Here is an 18,119-nt window from a genome sequence, read left to right as displayed (position 1 = left end):
CAAATATCAAGTGGTAGGAAAGCAATAAACAAACTCCGAAACTCGCCTAGATAATTATTTTAATAAACTGTGTTTACTGATGCAGCAGAACAGGAGTTTTTTTCCCCGCATTTGACTCCAGGACTCTGGAGCTGGAGCCTGTGGAGCAGAGTCTGGTATTTAGGATACTAATGAAGGAAGCAGGGCCACCCTTTGCCCCCTGTAAGGCCTCCAGCCACATTTGATCAAACTGCATTTTTTGAAAGCTGTTGTGATTTTTGATGATGAAAACACAGACTTCTTGAAGGTATACTGGAGAACCTCAAAATGAGAGTGCAATAAGGACATTTACATCTTCTCCTTTTTGCTCAACTTGATCCCTAATGCTAGTGTTTAGTCCTTACTACATAAGGTCCTTTGTACAGACCAGTATTTGGAAATAAAACAACAGCATCAATGGTCTTACTGAGCAAAGTGGAAAATAATCCAACCAGTATGAAAAGATGGTTGTAATTTTGTTTGCACGTGCTGTTAATCAGTTTCTTCTAAGCAGGAAAATAAAGCTGAGAATTGTTTTCAGCATAAAATTGAGCATTTAGCTCAGTTTCTTCCATCACTAGATAAAGGATTAGTAAATTCCTTACAAATCCTGGATGCCCAAAGGTCGAACTGTTTAAACAGATTCTCTGTAGTGAATTTGGTCATGTTTCCCATTGGAAAAGGGAAGGGTTTTGATCTAAAACAAATAATAGAAGGCTCTTAGTTCAGGTAAATGTAATATGCATGGTCTTGAGCATGTCTTCCCTCTGGTTAGTTTTCTGGGTCTGTGTTAGCCCAGTAAAGAAGAAAGTTGTGCCTCACATTATTTCTCACGCTGAGGCTGTGCAGGAGAGCGTGGCAAGTGCAGCCACACCTTGTACAAACAGGACTCCGACAGCTCTTCTCGTGATGCAGAACAGTCGGTAAAGACTGCACGACCTGCCTGTGCTGCTGTACCAAAAGGTTTAAGCTCCTGTCTCCTGCCAGTGCTCTGCATTTTTTCTCAGCCAGGTGACACTGGTCTGTGCAGGAATTTGCAGTGCCTTTTCAGCCTACTAATAAGTCGTAGTCTGAACAGCTCCAGACTGCACTAGCAGTAAGCTGCTGTGGTCCCCATGCAGCAGAGGGTGCCCCTAGTCCTGGAGCACAAGAGGAACAGCAGCCTGCTCCTGCCACAGGGCAGAGGGTGGCACAGGTGCTGGGAGGCCAGCCCCTTTGCCAGGCATTGCAGGTCCTGGGGCTGGATTCGTTTGTTCAGATTCACTGCGTGTACTCTGCTGCCTCGCATAAAGTCCTTGTTTGTGGGGAGGGAAGGTCTTGCTGATCACTTGCAGGTTACATTTCCACGTTCCTGTGGGATATGCCATCATACAGGGTGTGGTTAGGAACCATTGGGCCCAGGATCTGACTAAAACATCTCTGGTGAATGGCATTAGCTCTGTCACCTCAGTGCTGGAGCTTCTGAGAGCAGAAGCAGTGTTTTAATCCCCTTTTCTGCTAAATAATTTGAGGCATTAGAGTATACTCTGGTTACAGCTTAGGTAAGTGAGAAGGGCCTCCGCCTGCCCTGCAACTGGTGCTGTTCCCTTGGACCCCTCTTCCCAGCTGTGCTGTGAAGGACTCACTGAAATGTGACTTGGTGGAGCCAGCAGGAGGATGGATGCAGCACTGTCCCTCTGGAGAGCCTTCTCTGAGCAACATTTGCACCCAAAGCAGGGTCGGTTCCTGGAAATGCTCGCCCTTGCTGGAAGCTATGGGCTGACTTTATCTGCTCTGTTTGCCAGCCTCCAGTGGAGAACTGTGCTGGCTGAGAACTGAAGTGAAACTAAGGACCTCAGGAATTTACATGTCCCGAAGGGCATCTTTCTAGTGAGCGTTTCATCTCGGTGACTGCTAGTCAGGGTGCAGTTTGTGGGGAACGTATTATGGCTCTCACTGAAACTCTTCCCCTCAAATGCAGACTCAGGCAAGGATTTTGCTGCACTATTTCCATGGCCAGTTAATTACATTTGCAGTAGAAAACAAAGAGATCATGTCAATTAGTAGTTTGGCTAGGTACCTTTGGTGGCATCTCAGTGGGCACAGAACAAGCTCTTCAGCTGTAACCCTTACCGCAGAACAAAGTTGCTTTAATTGTCTTCAGTTTTACAGCTGACCTCTATATGCTGCTGATGTGCTCCTGGCTTTTTTCTTTTGTGCCAGGCCTTCATAAAACTGTGTTATGTTGGTGTGGCAGTTCCCCCCCTTTTCCCCCCCGGAGGCATTGTTTGGAATAAATCTTGTCTGTTATTTTCATACTACTTATCCTACTCTGACTGACCAAAAAATGAAGGAAATTTCTTTCTCAGGGTGTTTTATTAACTATCTGCAGTTCAAATCTGAGCTGTCCTTCCGGAGTGCGTGCACCTGTATTTGCAGATGCTCTCTGGAGCATTTGCTACCAATTCCTTGTATTGCGTGCATCTGCCAGTTAGCAGTTTCATTTATTTATCTTTAGGATCTTCTTTTCAAGTGTGGAAGAACTTGTAAGAGAGAAAAGAGCATCTTGGGAAAATGTAATAGGTGTGGCATGAACTTAATGAAATAAATTATCTGCCAGGTAGTGAGTGAATAGACTAGGTGGAAAAAATGAAGGAAGTAAGCAGGGAAAACATTTGGAAAGGCCAATGGAATGGGCCACCCAGCATGTGCAGCACAGGTCTGGGGTGCTAGCGATCCTGCCGTGGGTCTGACGTGCTACCACTAACCTTGGGTGAATGCCCTGTCAGATGCAAAGAGGCCCCTGAATCTGAAAAGCAAATGCATGCAGGATTGCTGCCTGGCAGTTGGCAATGTGGGTGACTCACCTGCCTCGACTGAAATCAAGCACTTGTTTTCTTCCGTTTACAATAATACATGTTTTTCTTCCTCTTTTACCTTCTAGCCCAAACCAACTAAGGGAAGGATGCGCATCCATTGCCTGGAGAATGTTGATAAAGCCCTCCAGTTCCTGAAAGAGCAACGAGTGCACCTGGAAAACATGGGATCTCATGATATTGTGGATGGGAATCACAGGCTGACGCTTGGCCTTATTTGGACTATTATCCTGAGATTCCAGGTGAGGATACGTGCATACCTATACACATGTCCGAGATTTCCATACTTGTTTTGTACATCTATTTTATTGTGCTTTTTAAGAGGGGACTGATCAAAGGTACTTGGTATCTGGCAGGGTCAAGTGTTTTTATTTTTATTGATTTCCTAATAAATATGAAACTCCAGTCACAGACGTAGACACTCTTGCAGACCTAGAAGGAAATGCTACACTCATCTGTTGATCACCTCTGCACTGATTGTCATTATCCTGGCTGACATTGTGCTTAAATGGATTAAGGGTGCCCACAGGAATTGTTTTAGCGTCTCACTTGAAGGCAGTGGTTTCTTGTTTTCCAGCAAGTTGCACGTTGTTCTTTGCCCTCAGAAAAGGCAAAAAATTGTCTGCCTAACTTTCAGCAATAGCAATGTTGCTTCACTGAAACTATGATATTATTATTATTATTATTATTTTTTTTAAAAAAGCAGCGAACTGTCTCAATAAAATCACAGAATCATAGAACAGCTTGGGTTGGAAGGATGTTAAAGATCACCTAGTTCCAACCCTAGTGCCAGGGATGCCACCCACTAGGTTAGGGTGCCTCATCGAACCTGGCCTTGAATATCTCCAGGGATGGAGCATCTACAGCTTCTCTGGGCAAAAGAAGATATTTTTGTCCATATGAAAGAAAAAATGTTTGCCTTTTTATTTATTTATTTTTTTTTCCTTTTTAAAAAAAATGCTACCAGCCTAGAATCTGGAACATGTATTTGCGATGCTGCTAAGGGCAAACACTGTTTCCTCCAAGCTTGAGGTTGGAAAATGTGTTTGCTCCTGTGAAACTCCTGGTTAGCTTTTGCCTGTTGATGCCCCTGAAAAGACCGCTACCTGCTGTGCCCCTCAGCCCCAGTGAGCTGGAAGAGGTGCCATGTAGGGTGAAACCATAATGCTGTATAGAACAGGGTTTGCCTTGACAACTGGAAATGTTCTCTGCTGAAGTTTAAATTATTTGCCTACAGACTAAAGAAAAGAGAAATCCTCTTGTAAAATAAGGGCAGATGAAGCTTTCTTCTGGGATGAATGCTCCTAAATGAGGAAAAGCTTTCACGTACTTCCACCTTGCCCTTCATCATAGATTTCCTTTGTTATGTTTTTGATAGAATTTTTTCATATTTTCAAAAAAAAAGGCAAAAAATGGTGTTTACTCGGAGGAATGAACAAAGCTTCTTTGTTAATTTCAGATCCAAGATATCAGTGTTGAAACTGAGGACAACAAGGAGAAGAAATCTGCTAAAGATGCTTTGCTTTTGTGGTGCCAGATGAAGACAGCTGGGTAAGCGTGGATTAAGTGATTATCTCTAAAGCGCTACAGAATTTTGAGTTTTCATTGAAATCATTTTAAATGGGCAAGTACATATATATCCTTAAGTGGATCCAACCAAGAGAAGTGAACTGTTGTTTACAAATCAGAAAATTCTGAATTTATTATATTAATTCTGTGCAATAAACATACCAACCTGATCATCCATGAACATATATAGCATATGCTGACTCCTGTCCACTCCTACTTTGAAGAAATAACTGTGTTAGGGTGTTTGCCACCAGTTTTCCCTCTTTCCATATAAAGTGGCATAGGTATGCAGGTGTTTAAAACAATTTCAGCTTTGCTCTGGTCTGCAGTACCTTTAGAGGATGCAGTCATTGAGTTCTTTCTTGTAAAGAATACAAGACCACCACTAGCCAATACACCACTAGCTTCTGTGCTGAATTGTTACTGTGAGAGTGAAAGTGAAGTTAACAGGTCCTGGGTCTCCAGCTCTTCATGTGTATTCTGGGAAAAATATAGAAGGAACAGAGCTGTTCCATGGAATTATAGTCAAACTTTCCCTTTTGATTGTCATGTGAGCAGGCCATGGGTGAGCTGAAGATTTGCTGTTTTCTGTCTGCATCTGTGTGTATTGACTGACTAGGATTTTCTGAGCATAAAAAGCTGCTCTTAATTCAGACTTTTTTTAAACTTACTTTCAAAGCTCAAACATGAAATTACTTTTTGTTTAATGACATAAGACACAGATGTGCATTTTAAGCGTTAAAAGTGCTGAAATGGATTCTGGCCTTCCTACAGTATTTTTGCACTCCAGGCATAATGGGTTTTCTGTTCATGTTTAATGCAATGTAGTGGGATCCACCCAGCGTGGTGGATAAGATAGCAGCAAAGGTGCAGGTTAGTTTCTTGTCTTGGTTGGATCTTTTACTGTGAACTAGAAGGAGAACCAGAATTTGTGGCATAGAAATACTTCGAGAGCTGCAAGGAAAACAAAACCGATGGTAAGGTGGCTACTGTGACATGCTCCCTGATTAGGCACATGGATTCCTAGTGTGAATTTGAATATCCATGTATCATTCTAATTCTTCCTTTTGAGTGATTTTCATAAATGGAAATATTTCCAAAACATTTCTCTAACAGTGACCTTTTTGTATACTTAAATATCCATTGTTGCATGTTTACCCCATGAAACATGAGTGTCCCGCTGATGAGTTGGGGCACTTCAGCATTATTGTAGCAATATATTTAATCCTCTGCTTCCAAGAACTCTTAGAAAAGTGGTTTGTAAGCACCCAGAAATTTGTGGGGGACTTAAAAAATACCAAACTTACCAGACAAATTTGGAATCCTTGTACCCATGGGGCATGAAGGTGGCTATCATATGTGCTTTGTTTAAAAGTCAGAAGGTGAATAGAGTCAGTCCTTGAAGATGCCCTGGCACAGCAGTTTCAACAAAAACTTAATGTATCACTGCTCTTGTGGCACCTGCATCCTTAGAAAAGGTTTCACTCTTCTGTTTTCCTCCAACTGTTTCTTGAACTGGATATTCTGAGTACCTGAAAATGATTATTTGCCAGTAGCTGAATTGGGATCATGCTTTAAACTTGTAGGGATCTGAAACATCCTAGGCTTCAGGTTAGGCAGCAAGTTATTAAAAAAGGCGTTCAAGTGATGCATTTAGAGCCTTCGTTTAGGAATGCATAGCAATTCTGCTGGGTTTACAGGATTAAATAGCATGCACTTACCTCTAGTGTCTGTCTGATTAGAAACCATTTGTGATGATAGCTTGTCTATTATGGGATGGTAACGTCCCACCCTCAGGTTTACAACAAATATGTCACTCCTGCGACCAGCCCTTAGTGATAGAGCATACAGAGCTGCAGCAGAAATGCTGTATTGATCATGCTCTCTTTGCTTTTTGTTCTGGCAGTTACCCCAACGTCAACATTCACAACTTCACAACAAGCTGGAGGGATGGGATGGCTTTCAATGCACTAATACATAAGCACAGGTATGTGTGGGTAAACGTCCTTATGGATTTTGAAAGCTTGGACTGGTACAGCGTGTGCTGTGTTTTGAGGGGAGGAAGTGGAAGAACTGCTGATAGTTTTACAGCAACTTGCCTTTCACTCTTGTGGTCACTGTAAGCTCATCTGGGCAACAGCTTCTCACATCGCAAGTCGTGTTTGGTTTCAAGAGAATAAATTATACACGTGATTGTTTCATTCTGTGAGTGACCAGGTTGGAGGAGAGGCGTTTATACCTTACTGAGTAGCCCATGCTGAGCTCTGGTCACCCAGAATTGAGGGTTTGGCGGTTGGGGCACAGCGATGGCCTGGAGGAGAAAGAAATCCCTGGGCAGTCTGGAGCTGGACTTTGACATGTCTGGCAATGCCACCCATTGGCAAGCTCGGGTGAAGTGAGAGAGCTTGCATGCATCCATCATTGTGAGGAGAGACTGTGTGACCACAGCTTTGACTGTTTGTTTATTTTCCAGGTCACCTTTATCTATGGTAAACTATCCTTGTTTTTTGCCATGGGCTAGGTTCTGCTGCTCTGCCCTGTGCTGAGTATTACTTAGTTCCTTTAATATGCCATTGAAACATACAGGGGCACTGGGCAAGTGAAACCTTGGCATCCTGAGAGGCCAGGGTTTCTGGGAATTGCACATTTTATTTCATTTGTTCATTTGAGGGTGGCTGCACTGTGCTTTGGGAAATCTAAAGAATTTTTCATCCTGTCTAGGCCTGATCTGATTGATTTTGACAAGCTGAAGAAATCAAATGCACACTACAATCTGCAAAATGCTTTTAACCTTGCAGAGCAACACCTTGGTCTTACTAAGCTCCTGGACCCTGAGGGTAAGCATTCCTGCAGTTTTAATGCTTTGCAGCTCTCTGTGGGCTCTTTTCTTCCACCCCTCCTTTTCCAAAGACACTGTTTTGTGATAGCTTTCTGTCTTGAGGAGCAGCTGGTTGCTGCTGACTCACTTAGTGATACAGCTAGAGAGGGAAGGAGAGAATGCAAGATGTCTCCTGCAGAGGACAGAGTTGTGGAAGCACAACAGCTTTAATTCTGAATTTATATTCCCCCATTTGACAAGACCACTGGACAGGCCATGTGTACATAAAATCATTCCAGTTAAAGGCACCCTTCTGGTCTGCTCTGAGAAACACTCTGCTTTTTAGTTTGAGCCAGAAGATGACAAATGTGGACTTCACCCAATAGTTAGCAATTCCTTTCACAGACTCTTGAGTGAGTTTTAGCCTGTGCTTTCATGAGATTGTGCACTTGTGTATTGGCAGAAGTGTTCACAATGCTAGGACAAGAAACTTGCTTGTCACAGGACAAATAAATAGAGGCCATGTATTTGGGCAAGTTTCTTCATGCTTATTTTCCATAGCCTCAGAATTGCTGCAGGAGAGGAAATAATTTGTTTTCCATCAGTGTATCTCAGAAGATTTGCTTGGACAGACTTGCAGTTAGCTTTGAATCTCTCTCTCTCCAAATACCGATACAGCACTGACATTTTCTTCCAAATCACACAGGCACAAGGGAAGTTAGCCACGCAGTCTGTTACAAAATCTGGCCCAAAGACCCCTCGCCCATTTCGCATGCTTTGACCATGGTCTGCACTGAGACAGAGAAAGGACAGCTTCTTAGTGATAGAGTTCAATACTGCATAACACCAAGAAATTCAGAACCAGTCCAAAGCTGCTGAATTTATTTCTGATTAGGACATAAATTGTAGGACCTGAACTGCCACTGAACCCATCTCTCAGACTCTTGAGCCTGTTCATGTTGGATTATTGCCTTTGTTGTTTTAACTTGTGCACCCTCAGTGTGCTAAGACAACTCTTGTTTGGTTTGCAGATATCAGTGTTGATCATCCTGATGAAAAGTCAATCATCACCTATGTGGTGACATATTACCACTACTTCTCCAAGATGAAAGCATTAGCTGTTGAAGGAAAACGTATTGGAAAGGTTTGCAAGTTCAAATTATCAGTTGCTATAAAGTAGTTTAAATCTTTCTGATTCTTATTTTTCCCTCTTGGGTGTTAATCCTTAGAGATACCACTGTATGGTAGTTTTTAGTTTTGCTTTTGAAACATGTTTTGAATGTTAAATATTCCCATATGACCATGAGGAGTAGTTAATTTCCAGCTGTCTCTTATTAGAAAACATTTGGCTGGTGTTTTATTTTTGTTTGTTAATTGTGCATCATTGCTGCTTTTCCTTTCCCATTAGCTGCTCCTCACCCTCTGGGTCCTCTGTCTCTTCTGAAGCCCAGAAAAGTTCCTCATTTATAAAATGTGCAGTCATTCTCTGCCCTTCGGCAAAGCTGCCCCCATCCTTACAGCTAACAGACTGGATGTGAATCCTTTTGTAAGCCTCTGCTCTGCCCCTCTGTTGCCTTGGGATCATGGGAATTCAGTGCTGAGAAATGCAAAGCCCTTGTTCCTTGGGGAGCACAGCCCCCGTGGTGCTCAGGAGCGAGTGGTCTGATTCATAAGCCAGCAGAGCTTCCTTTATGCAGCTTGTTGGATTGAGATGACTCTGAAGAGCACTGCCCGTGAATTCATCTTTATTTTGTGCTGCTTGTTGTAGGTGCTCGACAACGCCATTGAAACAGAGAAAATGATTGAAAAATACGAATCGCTGGCTTCTGACCTTCTTGAGTGGATTGAACAAACCATTATCATCCTCAACAATCGCAAATTTGCCAACTCGCTCGTTGGTGTGCAGCAGCAGCTACAGGCGTTCAACACTTACCGCACAGTAGAGAAACCACCCAAGTAATTTTAATCTTAGCTTAAAAAAACAGTGGTCTTGTTTTGGTTTAGTCAGTCATTGATTTTTTTTTTTTTTAAACAAACATCCAAGTAATTTTAATCTTGTCTTGAGAATTTATTTTTCTGAACAGAACCAGGTATCACATTTCTAATTGGCACTGACCATTATTACTAAGAACCTATTTGCTTTATGCCATTCAATATGCACATAGTAATAACAATAGTAATAATAATTGAAAACATGTGTGTTGTCTGCAGGATCTTATAGTACTGGAAGCTATCATTTCACTGAGATGCCTGCCCTGTAATACAAGTGGTAATAGTATATACCATGTTAGTGCAGTAATATCACCAGCCATGTTTGCTAGCGGCGTACAATACCAAGACACAGCTCTTAAAAGGCTCTTACTGCTTTTCCTAAATCAAGAGGAAGTGTGTCTGGCTTTGTAAAACATAGCTCTGCTTGCTACAACTGATACAACCAAAGCCATGCAACTTATTTCTGGAAGTTTCTTTTAGTATTATGTTATCTGATCTTATTTTTGTCTAATATAAGTCCTGATGGATAACAATTGCAATTGAAAACATTACAAAGTATCCAGACGTTTTCTAAAATTGCAGTCTATTCCCTAGTGCCTTTGGAGTTTGTTTATTTCCCAGGCATACAACTCAGGGAAAACAGTGGGAAGAGTTTATTGACTGCAGTGGGCAGTTTAAATAAAACTTCCATTTCTTGGGTTGATGAACTAGGACAACAAACGTAATAGAATAAAAAAATGCAGTCTTCTGTCCCCCTAAGGGGCTTAAATCTAAACAGATAGACAACTGACTTCCGTGAAGTTGAGTTTTTTCTTTTTTTTTCTTTCTGTTTGACCCATCTGGTTGGAGAGGCTATTTCTACTGCTTCCAGTGTTCACACAAGATGCAGGTGTTTATCTGAGTGTTCCATTCATAATGCCAGTATTGTATGGAAGTGCTTTGTAATAACCTAGTAGTAATGAAAGCTTTATTGTAACTATTATTTTGGAAATTTTGTTTAGGTTTACAGAAAAAGGAAACCTAGAAGTGCTACTTTTTACCATCCAAAGCAAAATGAGAGCCAACAATCAGAAAGTATACATGCCAAGGGAGGGCAAACTCATCTCTGACATTAACAAGGTAAACTGAGCCAGCAGCTGCTGTGTGACTCAGGATTTTGTTTTTTCCTTTTAGTCTCAGTCTCAGCATACTGGAAAGAAATGCATGTGTTGTCTCTAGCCTTGACATGGGGGACCATAAAGGATGGGAGAGGTGGGGTGATGGATCTGGTAGCCCTTGCTCATCCATGGTTGTAGCTATTGCTAATTGGCAGAAAATAGCAACAATATTGAGATATTGCAGCCCTGCCTACTTAGTTTCGAGGACATTTGTCCCAGCATAGCTCCCTGCAAGCAGGAGGTTGAGGGAGTCTCAGCAGAGCCAAGTACAGCAGCAAACACCCTGTGTTGTTCAGGGCTGTGGTGCTCTTGCAACACCTCTGCCTTCCCTGGCTCCCAGCGGGGAACAGAGCTGGCCCTCATCTGCCTTGCAGCCCCCAGGCCCACATCATGGGAGAGTAAAGGAACTGCCATGACCGACCCTTTGGGTTCCCTCTTGGGGTTTATGCAGCTATTTTTTTTCCTGGTGCAGCTGGCAGAACAGCAGCAGAGCTGACAAGCTCTTTCAAGGATAACAAACAACTTAGAACTGTGAGCTCTCCTCATTTGTGTTTGATCATGCCTGGCATTCCCAGAGCAGCTGTTGGGGGTGTCTGTGGCCTTGGTCTGCATCCTGGAGAGCAGTAAACTGCACAGCTCTCCTGTTTGCGTTAAGCTCCTGTGCCTGCAAATGCCTAAAATACTTTGGGTTTCAGGCAATTTCACATCTGTTAGGATTTAGAAGAATCTAGGGTAGTTTGTGTTTAATTGTGGGTATTTTTGTTGTTTGTTAGGAGATCTGAAAGGTGATTAGCTGGCTTTCAACATGCTTCTAAGGCTCTGTTTTTGTAGTATTAATGCCATGCATGTGAATAACTTCTTGCTTTGGGAGAAAAAAAGGACTTGCATGCAGCGGAAGTCACTGAATTCTGTACTTGTTTTCCTTTCCAAAGTGGATGTAATAAAGAACAATTGTAAATTGGTTTTAGGGGTGAGAAGGCATGAATCTCTAATTCTCATTTCCTAAAGGAGAAAGATAGAATCCCTTCCTTGGGTATAGCACTCAGAAGACTTTGAAACAATTGCTTTCTTACACATTGAAGCCAAAGTGGTTTGTTTAAGCTTTGTAGGAGGCAAATAACAAGTGAACTCAAGAAAATGCATACGAGATAAACAAGGCTTACACCTCTTGCTCAGAAAATGAATTTATAAATTGAGACCAATTTTTAAGTCATGCTCTTACATTAGCAGACAAGGTGTAAGGCCAGCCTATATAGACCAGATTCATTGGCATTTAAATAAATTTGCCAGTTCTGAGAAACTTGGCTGAAGTGACTTCAGTACTTATTTCATGTGAAGAACATATGATTTATCATAACCCTATATGCATGTGTAGTTAGAAGATGCATTTTCTTTTTCTTCACATCTTCAGGCCTGGGAAAGACTGGAAAAAGCTGAACATGAAAGAGAACTGGCACTGCGAAATGAGCTCATCAGACAAGAGAAACTGGAACAACTTGCACGCAGATTTGATCGCAAGGCAGCTATGAGAGAAACTTGGCTAAGTGAAAATCAACGACTAGTTTCTCAGGTGCTGCTTTCAGAAATTGTCTGTGTGACTAAAATGATTCCTTTGAGTAATTACAGGGTACAGTTCTTGTAAAGAGAACATTTGCTCTCCTGTGCCACTTGTGTTACTGAATCTATGCTTATTTATATTTATTGCATGTGTGTAAAGGTATATTTAGAGTATATGTATATATATTACTGTTCTATCTTTAATGTATTCACACATACCCATTCTTGGAATCTATTCTTCCGTATTCAAGAGATATTCATGTGGAAATAACTACCCACAGTCAAGATTTTCTTTACCTGAATATTTAGGTCAATTCAACAGAATAAGCGCAGGAAATAAAAATAAAAATATTATTTGAGGTGGCTGTTGAAAAGGAAACAAACAAAAAAAAAAAACAAAAACAACCGTAGGCTAATCCTGATGTCCACCATGGTTGTTACACCAAATCTAGTAAATGATGTCTGATTTTATCAGAATTATCTCTGATTTTATAAGAGGAGTTTTCAGAGCATTTTGAGATTGTGAAATCTTAGAATCACAGAGTATACCAAGTTGGAAAGGACCCACAAAGATCATCGAGTCCAACTCCTGAAATTGCTGATGAGAGTGTTCTGCACAATCAGAAGTCACTTTAGAGTTCGAGTACTAGGGCTTTTCTCCTCGGCAGCCATTGCTGAAGAAGTTTCTCTGTCTTTACAGGATAATTTTGGCTTTGACCTTCCAGCAGTGGAGGCTGCAACAAAGAAACATGAGGCCATTGAAACAGACATTGCAGCATACGAAGAACGAGTCCAAGCTGTGGTTGCAGTTGCAAAGGAGCTTGAGACTGAAAATTATCATGATATAAAACGCATCACTGCAAGAAAGGACAATGTTATACGCCTGTGGGAATACCTCCTGGAGCTGCTCAGGGCACGGAGACAACGGCTGGAGATGAATCTTGGCCTGCAAAAGATTTTCCAGGAAATGCTGTACATTATGGACTGGATGGATGAGATGAAGGTAGGTGTTGCCCATTCAAGAACATAGAAAAATGTTCTAGAGATGTGTAAATGTCCTTTTTTTTTGTATTTTTTTAAGATTTGTTTTGCCTATCTGGTTTAGTTCGCAAATTCAGAAGACCCACATTCATGGGCAGTGAACAAATTTCTTATACCTTATGATGTTATTTTAAAATAAAGATTAAAAACTATTAAGGAAAAGGACCAAGCTTGCTTCTATAAAACGACATGCTTCTATAAAAAAATGAGGATGCAGATTTTAGTGAAAGGGAATTACATGAACTCTCTCCATCACCACCGACGTGAGTCACCTTTTCACCGCTGTGCTTTAAAAGCATGGAATTTCTCTGTCTGTTCTGCTGGGACGGAGGAAGGGGAAGAATTATAACTGTGTTCTTGTCCATGAGCCAGCAGAACTTGGAAGCTGTTAGAGGAAAGAAAGATGTGTGTAGCTCGCTGGCAGCTCACAGTACCTGCACTGAGTGCCTTTCAGTGGTCCTGCTGAGCTGACTGGGCTTTTCATCATTAAAGAGCATGGTCAATTTCTTCATGGTTGCCAGGGATTTGAAAAATGTTGGTACAAATTCACATCAGTCATATCTCTCTAAGTTTGAAATAACTCTGCTTATGTCCCTACTGTTTCTGTGGACGTTAGTCGGTGTAACAAAGGAGAACAGTGTAAAGCATGAAGGAGTCATTAAGAAATGAATAGCTTATGGCCTTGAGCCCATTTTATGTGTCTTTTTCATTTTTATCAGGTGCTTCTACTGTCTCAAGACTATGGCAAACATTTGTTAGGAGTCGAAGACCTGTTGCAGAAACATGCTCTTGTGGAAGCTGACATTGCCATTCAGGCTGAGAGAGTGAGAGGGGTCAATGCATCTGCACAGAAGTTTGCCACTGATGGAGAAGGTAACTAGCAGCCAACACATCCTCCTTAGTTTTAATTATATATGGGGTTATGTGTGAGTCTCATTAGTTCTGCAAGGCACGTTAGGTTAAGTTCAGCACCAGAATAAGAGAATCCAGCTTCATTTGTTCCTTCTTCCCTCACTGTGTCAATGATTAATTTGTCAAGGTAACCTGTTCAGAAGTTCAGTGCAGCTTGTGTTTTGTCTGCTATGTCACACTCCTAACCAGCAGCTGCTGTAACTTTGTAGCAGTCACCATTAATTCCCGGTTTTGTGTTTCTAATGAAACATAAGCAAATAATTATATTAAGTCTGATATTGTCCCAATCTATGCTAATTAAAAGTGATTCCACTAAAATAGCGTAATTAACTAGGGTAAATAATGTTTGGTTTGTGTTGTGATATAAATCTGGGGTAGTGAATTTTCTTTCACTGAAAACAGTCGTAGGTGTCTTACCCTTTTTATTTAGTTAGTTTTTTGTCTTCATTCACAGAACAGCATTTTTTGTTTTGTTTCATGGGATGGTGAAGTCTGAATTGTTCACATTGTTTCAGGAGACTAAATATGGATTCTCTTCCATAAACTTTGCAGACTGAACAAGCAGAAATTAAGAACTCTAGGTACACCCCAGCTGTTGCAATGAAAATAAATGAGTCTGTGTTGTAATGCACATTCTCTGTCTGAACAGGTTACAAGCCGTGTGACCCGCAGGTTATCAGGGACCGCGTCGCTCACATGGAGTTCTGTTACCAAGAGCTGTGCCAGCTTGCAGCCGAGCGCCGGGCCCGCTTGGAAGAGTCCCGACGCCTCTGGAAATTCTTCTGGGAAATGGCTGAAGAAGAGGGTTGGATCAGGGAGAAGGAACAGATCCTTTCATCTGATGACTACGGGAAGGACCTAACCAGTGTTGTCCGTCTCTTGAGTAAGCATAAGGCATTTGAAGACGAAATGAGTGGTCGTAGTGGTCACTTCCAGCAAGCGATAAAAGAAGGTGAAGACATGATTGCGGAAGAGCATTTTGGGTCTGAGAAGATCAGAGAAAGAATTAAGGATATCCGGGAGCAGTGGGCTAACTTGGAACAGTTATCTGCCATTAGGAAGAAACGTCTGGAGGAAGCCTCTCTCCTTCACCAGTTCCAGGCTGATGCTGATGACATTGACGCATGGATGTTGGACATCCTCAAAATTGTCTCCAGCAACGATGTTGGTCATGATGAATATTCTACACAGTCCTTGGTCAAGAAACACAAGGATGTTGCTGAAGAGATTGCAAGCTACCGGCCAACCATTGACTCACTTCACGAGCAGGCAAAGGCTCTACCCCAGGAACACGCCGGGTCTCCAGATGTGCAAGGCAGGTTGTCCGGAATAGAAGAAAGATACAAGGAGGTTGCTGAGCTGACTCGGCTGCGTAAACAGGCCTTGCAGGATACCCTTGCTCTTTATAAGATGTTCAGCGAGGCAGATGCTTGTGAACTTTGGATAGATGAAAAGGAGAAGTGGCTGAATAATATGCAGATTCCAGAGAAGCTGGAGGACCTGGAAGTGATCCAGCACAGGTGGGAATGGATTTACCAGGAAGTTTTGGGAATTCTGGCTGGAAGTTTTTGTGCACCAGCCACCTTTGTTAACTTGCCTATGACTCTGGTTCTCTAATGCCTTTGTGATCTTTTTTTTTCTCCCACAGATTTGAAAGCTTAGAACCTGAAATGAACAATCAGGCTTCCCGTGTTGCAGTAGTGAACCAAATTGCTAGGCAGCTAATGCACAGTGGCCATCCAAGTGAGAAGGAGATCAAAGCGCAGCAAGATAAACTCAACACGAGGTACGTGAAGGCCTCATGCTCATGAAAAATGTGACACTGGATGAAAAAAGTATAGTGGTGTCACTTGTGTTTCTTGTATGTGTTTTTAAATATATTTTCATACTGTTACCTCAAGTATCTTCAAAGTAGACCCTCAACTAGCTTCATCTTTCCTTCGAAAGGAAAGAGAGCTGTATCTCTGAAATGTTCAATTAACAGATAAAGTTTTGTTACTGACTTCAACCAGCTCCTAAGCGTATCAGTACCATGACTTGAGAGGTGGAAAATTGCTATAGTAACTATTATTGATTTAAAACAAATAAACAAAAAGAAACCAATACAATACTTCAAGTAAACTCTCTCTTTTTGGTTTCAAAGTCCACCGAGAGAATGGAGTTGAGTGTATTTAGTGTGAAAATTAGATGTAACTAGCAATTTTTCACTTGAGAAAAAATTATACTTACAAGGTACTGTCAGTACTGCTGACACTTGACATATTCTTATATATGCTATAGCTTGGTTAATGATTGTTTTGCTAAAACTATTGATGATATGGAAAGGACTGAAAAAAGCATGAATATGTTGTTATTTCATGGTTTAACAAGCTAAGCTGAGCAACTGCTCACTCAGCAGTGTTGCCGTACTTTTCCCTTATTGTACACAAGTCTTGATTTCTGTCCATTTCTCTCATCACAAATTTCAGATGGAGCCAGTTCAGAGAACTGGTAGACAGAAAGAAGGATGCTCTGCTCTCGGCCCTGAGTATCCAGAATTACCACCTTGAATGTAATGAAACCAAGTCCTGGATCAGGGAAAAGACAAAAGTGATTGAATCTACACAAGATCTGGGTAATGATCTTGCTGGAGTGATGGCCCTGCAGAGGAAGCTGACGGGCATGGAACGTGACCTGGTGGCCATTGAGGCTAAGCTCAGTGACCTGCAAAAAGAGGCAGAAAAGCTGGAATCAGAGCATCCTGACCAGGCACAGGCTATCCTTTCACGGCTCGCAGAAATCAATGATGTATGGGAAGAAATGAAGACCACTCTGAAGAACCGGGAAGAGTCTCTTGGAGAAGCAAGCAAACTGCAACAGTTCCTGAGAGATCTAGATGACTTCCAGTCATGGCTATCCAGAACTCAGACTGCAATTGCCTCTGAAGACATGCCAAACACGCTTACAGAGGCTGAGAAGCTGCTCACTCAACATGAGAATATCAAGAATGAAATCAACAATTATGAGGAAGACTATCAGAAAATGAGGGACATGGGTGAGATGGTGACACAAGGGCAAACTGACGCTCAGTACATGTTCCTACGTCAGCGCCTACAAGCTTTGGACACTGGATGGAATGAGCTCCACAAAATGTGGGAGAACAGGCAAAATCTCCTCTCCCAGTCTCATGCCTACCAGCTATTTCTCAGAGATACCAAGCAAGCAGAAGCATTTCTTAATAACCAGGTAAGTGGGCAAGATTTACTTGTCTTCATTTCCACCAGCCAACACTTGCAGAAGAGAGCTGAAAATGGATTAACTACCTTCTTTATTTTTGAAAAGTAACTCAAATTAAATTGCTTTTTGAATTTTACTTCTTAGTCGTCTTGAGATATTTGTTTTCATATGTGGTGAAACTGTTGACAGCATGCAACATAGCCTGAGTGTAATACTTTTCTCTCCCTGATTTTTGTTTTAATCACAGGAGTATGTTTTGGCACACACAGAAATGCCCACTACCTTGGAAGGAGCAGAAGCTGCTATTAAAAAACAGGAGGATTTCATGACTACAATGGATGCCAATGAAGAAAAGATCAATGCAGTCGTAGAGACTGGCAGAAGGCTAGTTAGTGATGGGAACATTAACTCTGATAAAATCCAGGAGAAAGTGGACTCTATTGATGACAGGTAAGGTCAGAATGATGACAGAATGTAGCTGTTCACATTTTAATTCTGTTCTTTGAGAGATGACCTTTTATCAGAATCCAAAGGCAAAGCAACACGTTAGAAAACATCTTTTGCAGAATGCTTTCTTTGTACTGTGGAAAAACAGGAACTATAATGTTTCAAAAATATGCTGGGCTAATCTTAATTAAACATTACCTCTTCCATTTTCTTGAGACTCACTAGGTAATGAGCTCACTACCCAGAAATTGGCTATATGAGTGTTGCTTATAATTCTCAGAGTATTAACAGAGTTCATATTGTGGTGGGAGCTGTAGCAGTAGCTATACCTGGTTCCACAAGCCTTAAGTTTTTTTGCTATCTTCTAGCTGATTCATTGATCATAATATATTCCTGTCCTTCCCCTGAGGAAGGAATGTGGCTCTTCAAGAGTGTAATTGGCATTGTATCTACCCCACCCACTCAGCTTTGATCACATTTTCCAAGTTGTCTGGCCTTTCTGAAATGAGATTAGAAAGAATTGGTACAAATGTGTCT

The 18,119-nt window shown here is 41.6% G+C and overlaps 1 protein-coding gene across 3 annotated transcripts in view; it reads left to right on the top strand.

The window, feature by feature from the left end:
• SPTBN1 (spectrin beta, non-erythrocytic 1) overlaps nucleotides 1-18,119 on the top strand; it is a 135,843-nt gene that overhangs the window by 80,936 nt on the left and 36,788 nt on the right. For all 3 annotated transcript variants that reach the window (XM_082755763.1, XM_082755762.1, XM_082755764.1), the window contains 14 exons: nucleotides 2,942-3,115; nucleotides 4,333-4,424; nucleotides 6,349-6,429; nucleotides 7,164-7,279; nucleotides 8,292-8,404; nucleotides 9,029-9,216; nucleotides 10,254-10,371; nucleotides 11,821-11,979; nucleotides 12,667-12,969; nucleotides 13,727-13,880; nucleotides 14,569-15,439; nucleotides 15,568-15,705; nucleotides 16,388-17,144; nucleotides 17,383-17,585. In XM_082755763.1, the coding sequence (XP_082611889.1) occupies nucleotides 2,942-3,115; nucleotides 4,333-4,424; nucleotides 6,349-6,429; nucleotides 7,164-7,279; nucleotides 8,292-8,404; nucleotides 9,029-9,216; nucleotides 10,254-10,371; nucleotides 11,821-11,979; nucleotides 12,667-12,969; nucleotides 13,727-13,880; nucleotides 14,569-15,439; nucleotides 15,568-15,705; nucleotides 16,388-17,144; nucleotides 17,383-17,585 (3,467 nt within the window). The remainder of the gene's footprint in view (nucleotides 1-2,941; nucleotides 3,116-4,332; nucleotides 4,425-6,348; nucleotides 6,430-7,163; nucleotides 7,280-8,291; nucleotides 8,405-9,028; nucleotides 9,217-10,253; nucleotides 10,372-11,820; nucleotides 11,980-12,666; nucleotides 12,970-13,726; nucleotides 13,881-14,568; nucleotides 15,440-15,567; nucleotides 15,706-16,387; nucleotides 17,145-17,382; nucleotides 17,586-18,119) is intronic.

This window comes from Aythya marila (assembly GCF_965140915.1).
Source record: "Aythya marila genome assembly, chromosome: 3".
Classification (NCBI taxonomy): Eukaryota; Metazoa; Chordata; class Aves; order Anseriformes; family Anatidae; genus Aythya; species Aythya marila.
Note: the sequence above shows the minus strand (reverse complement) of the source record. Positions and strands in the feature narration are given on the sequence as shown.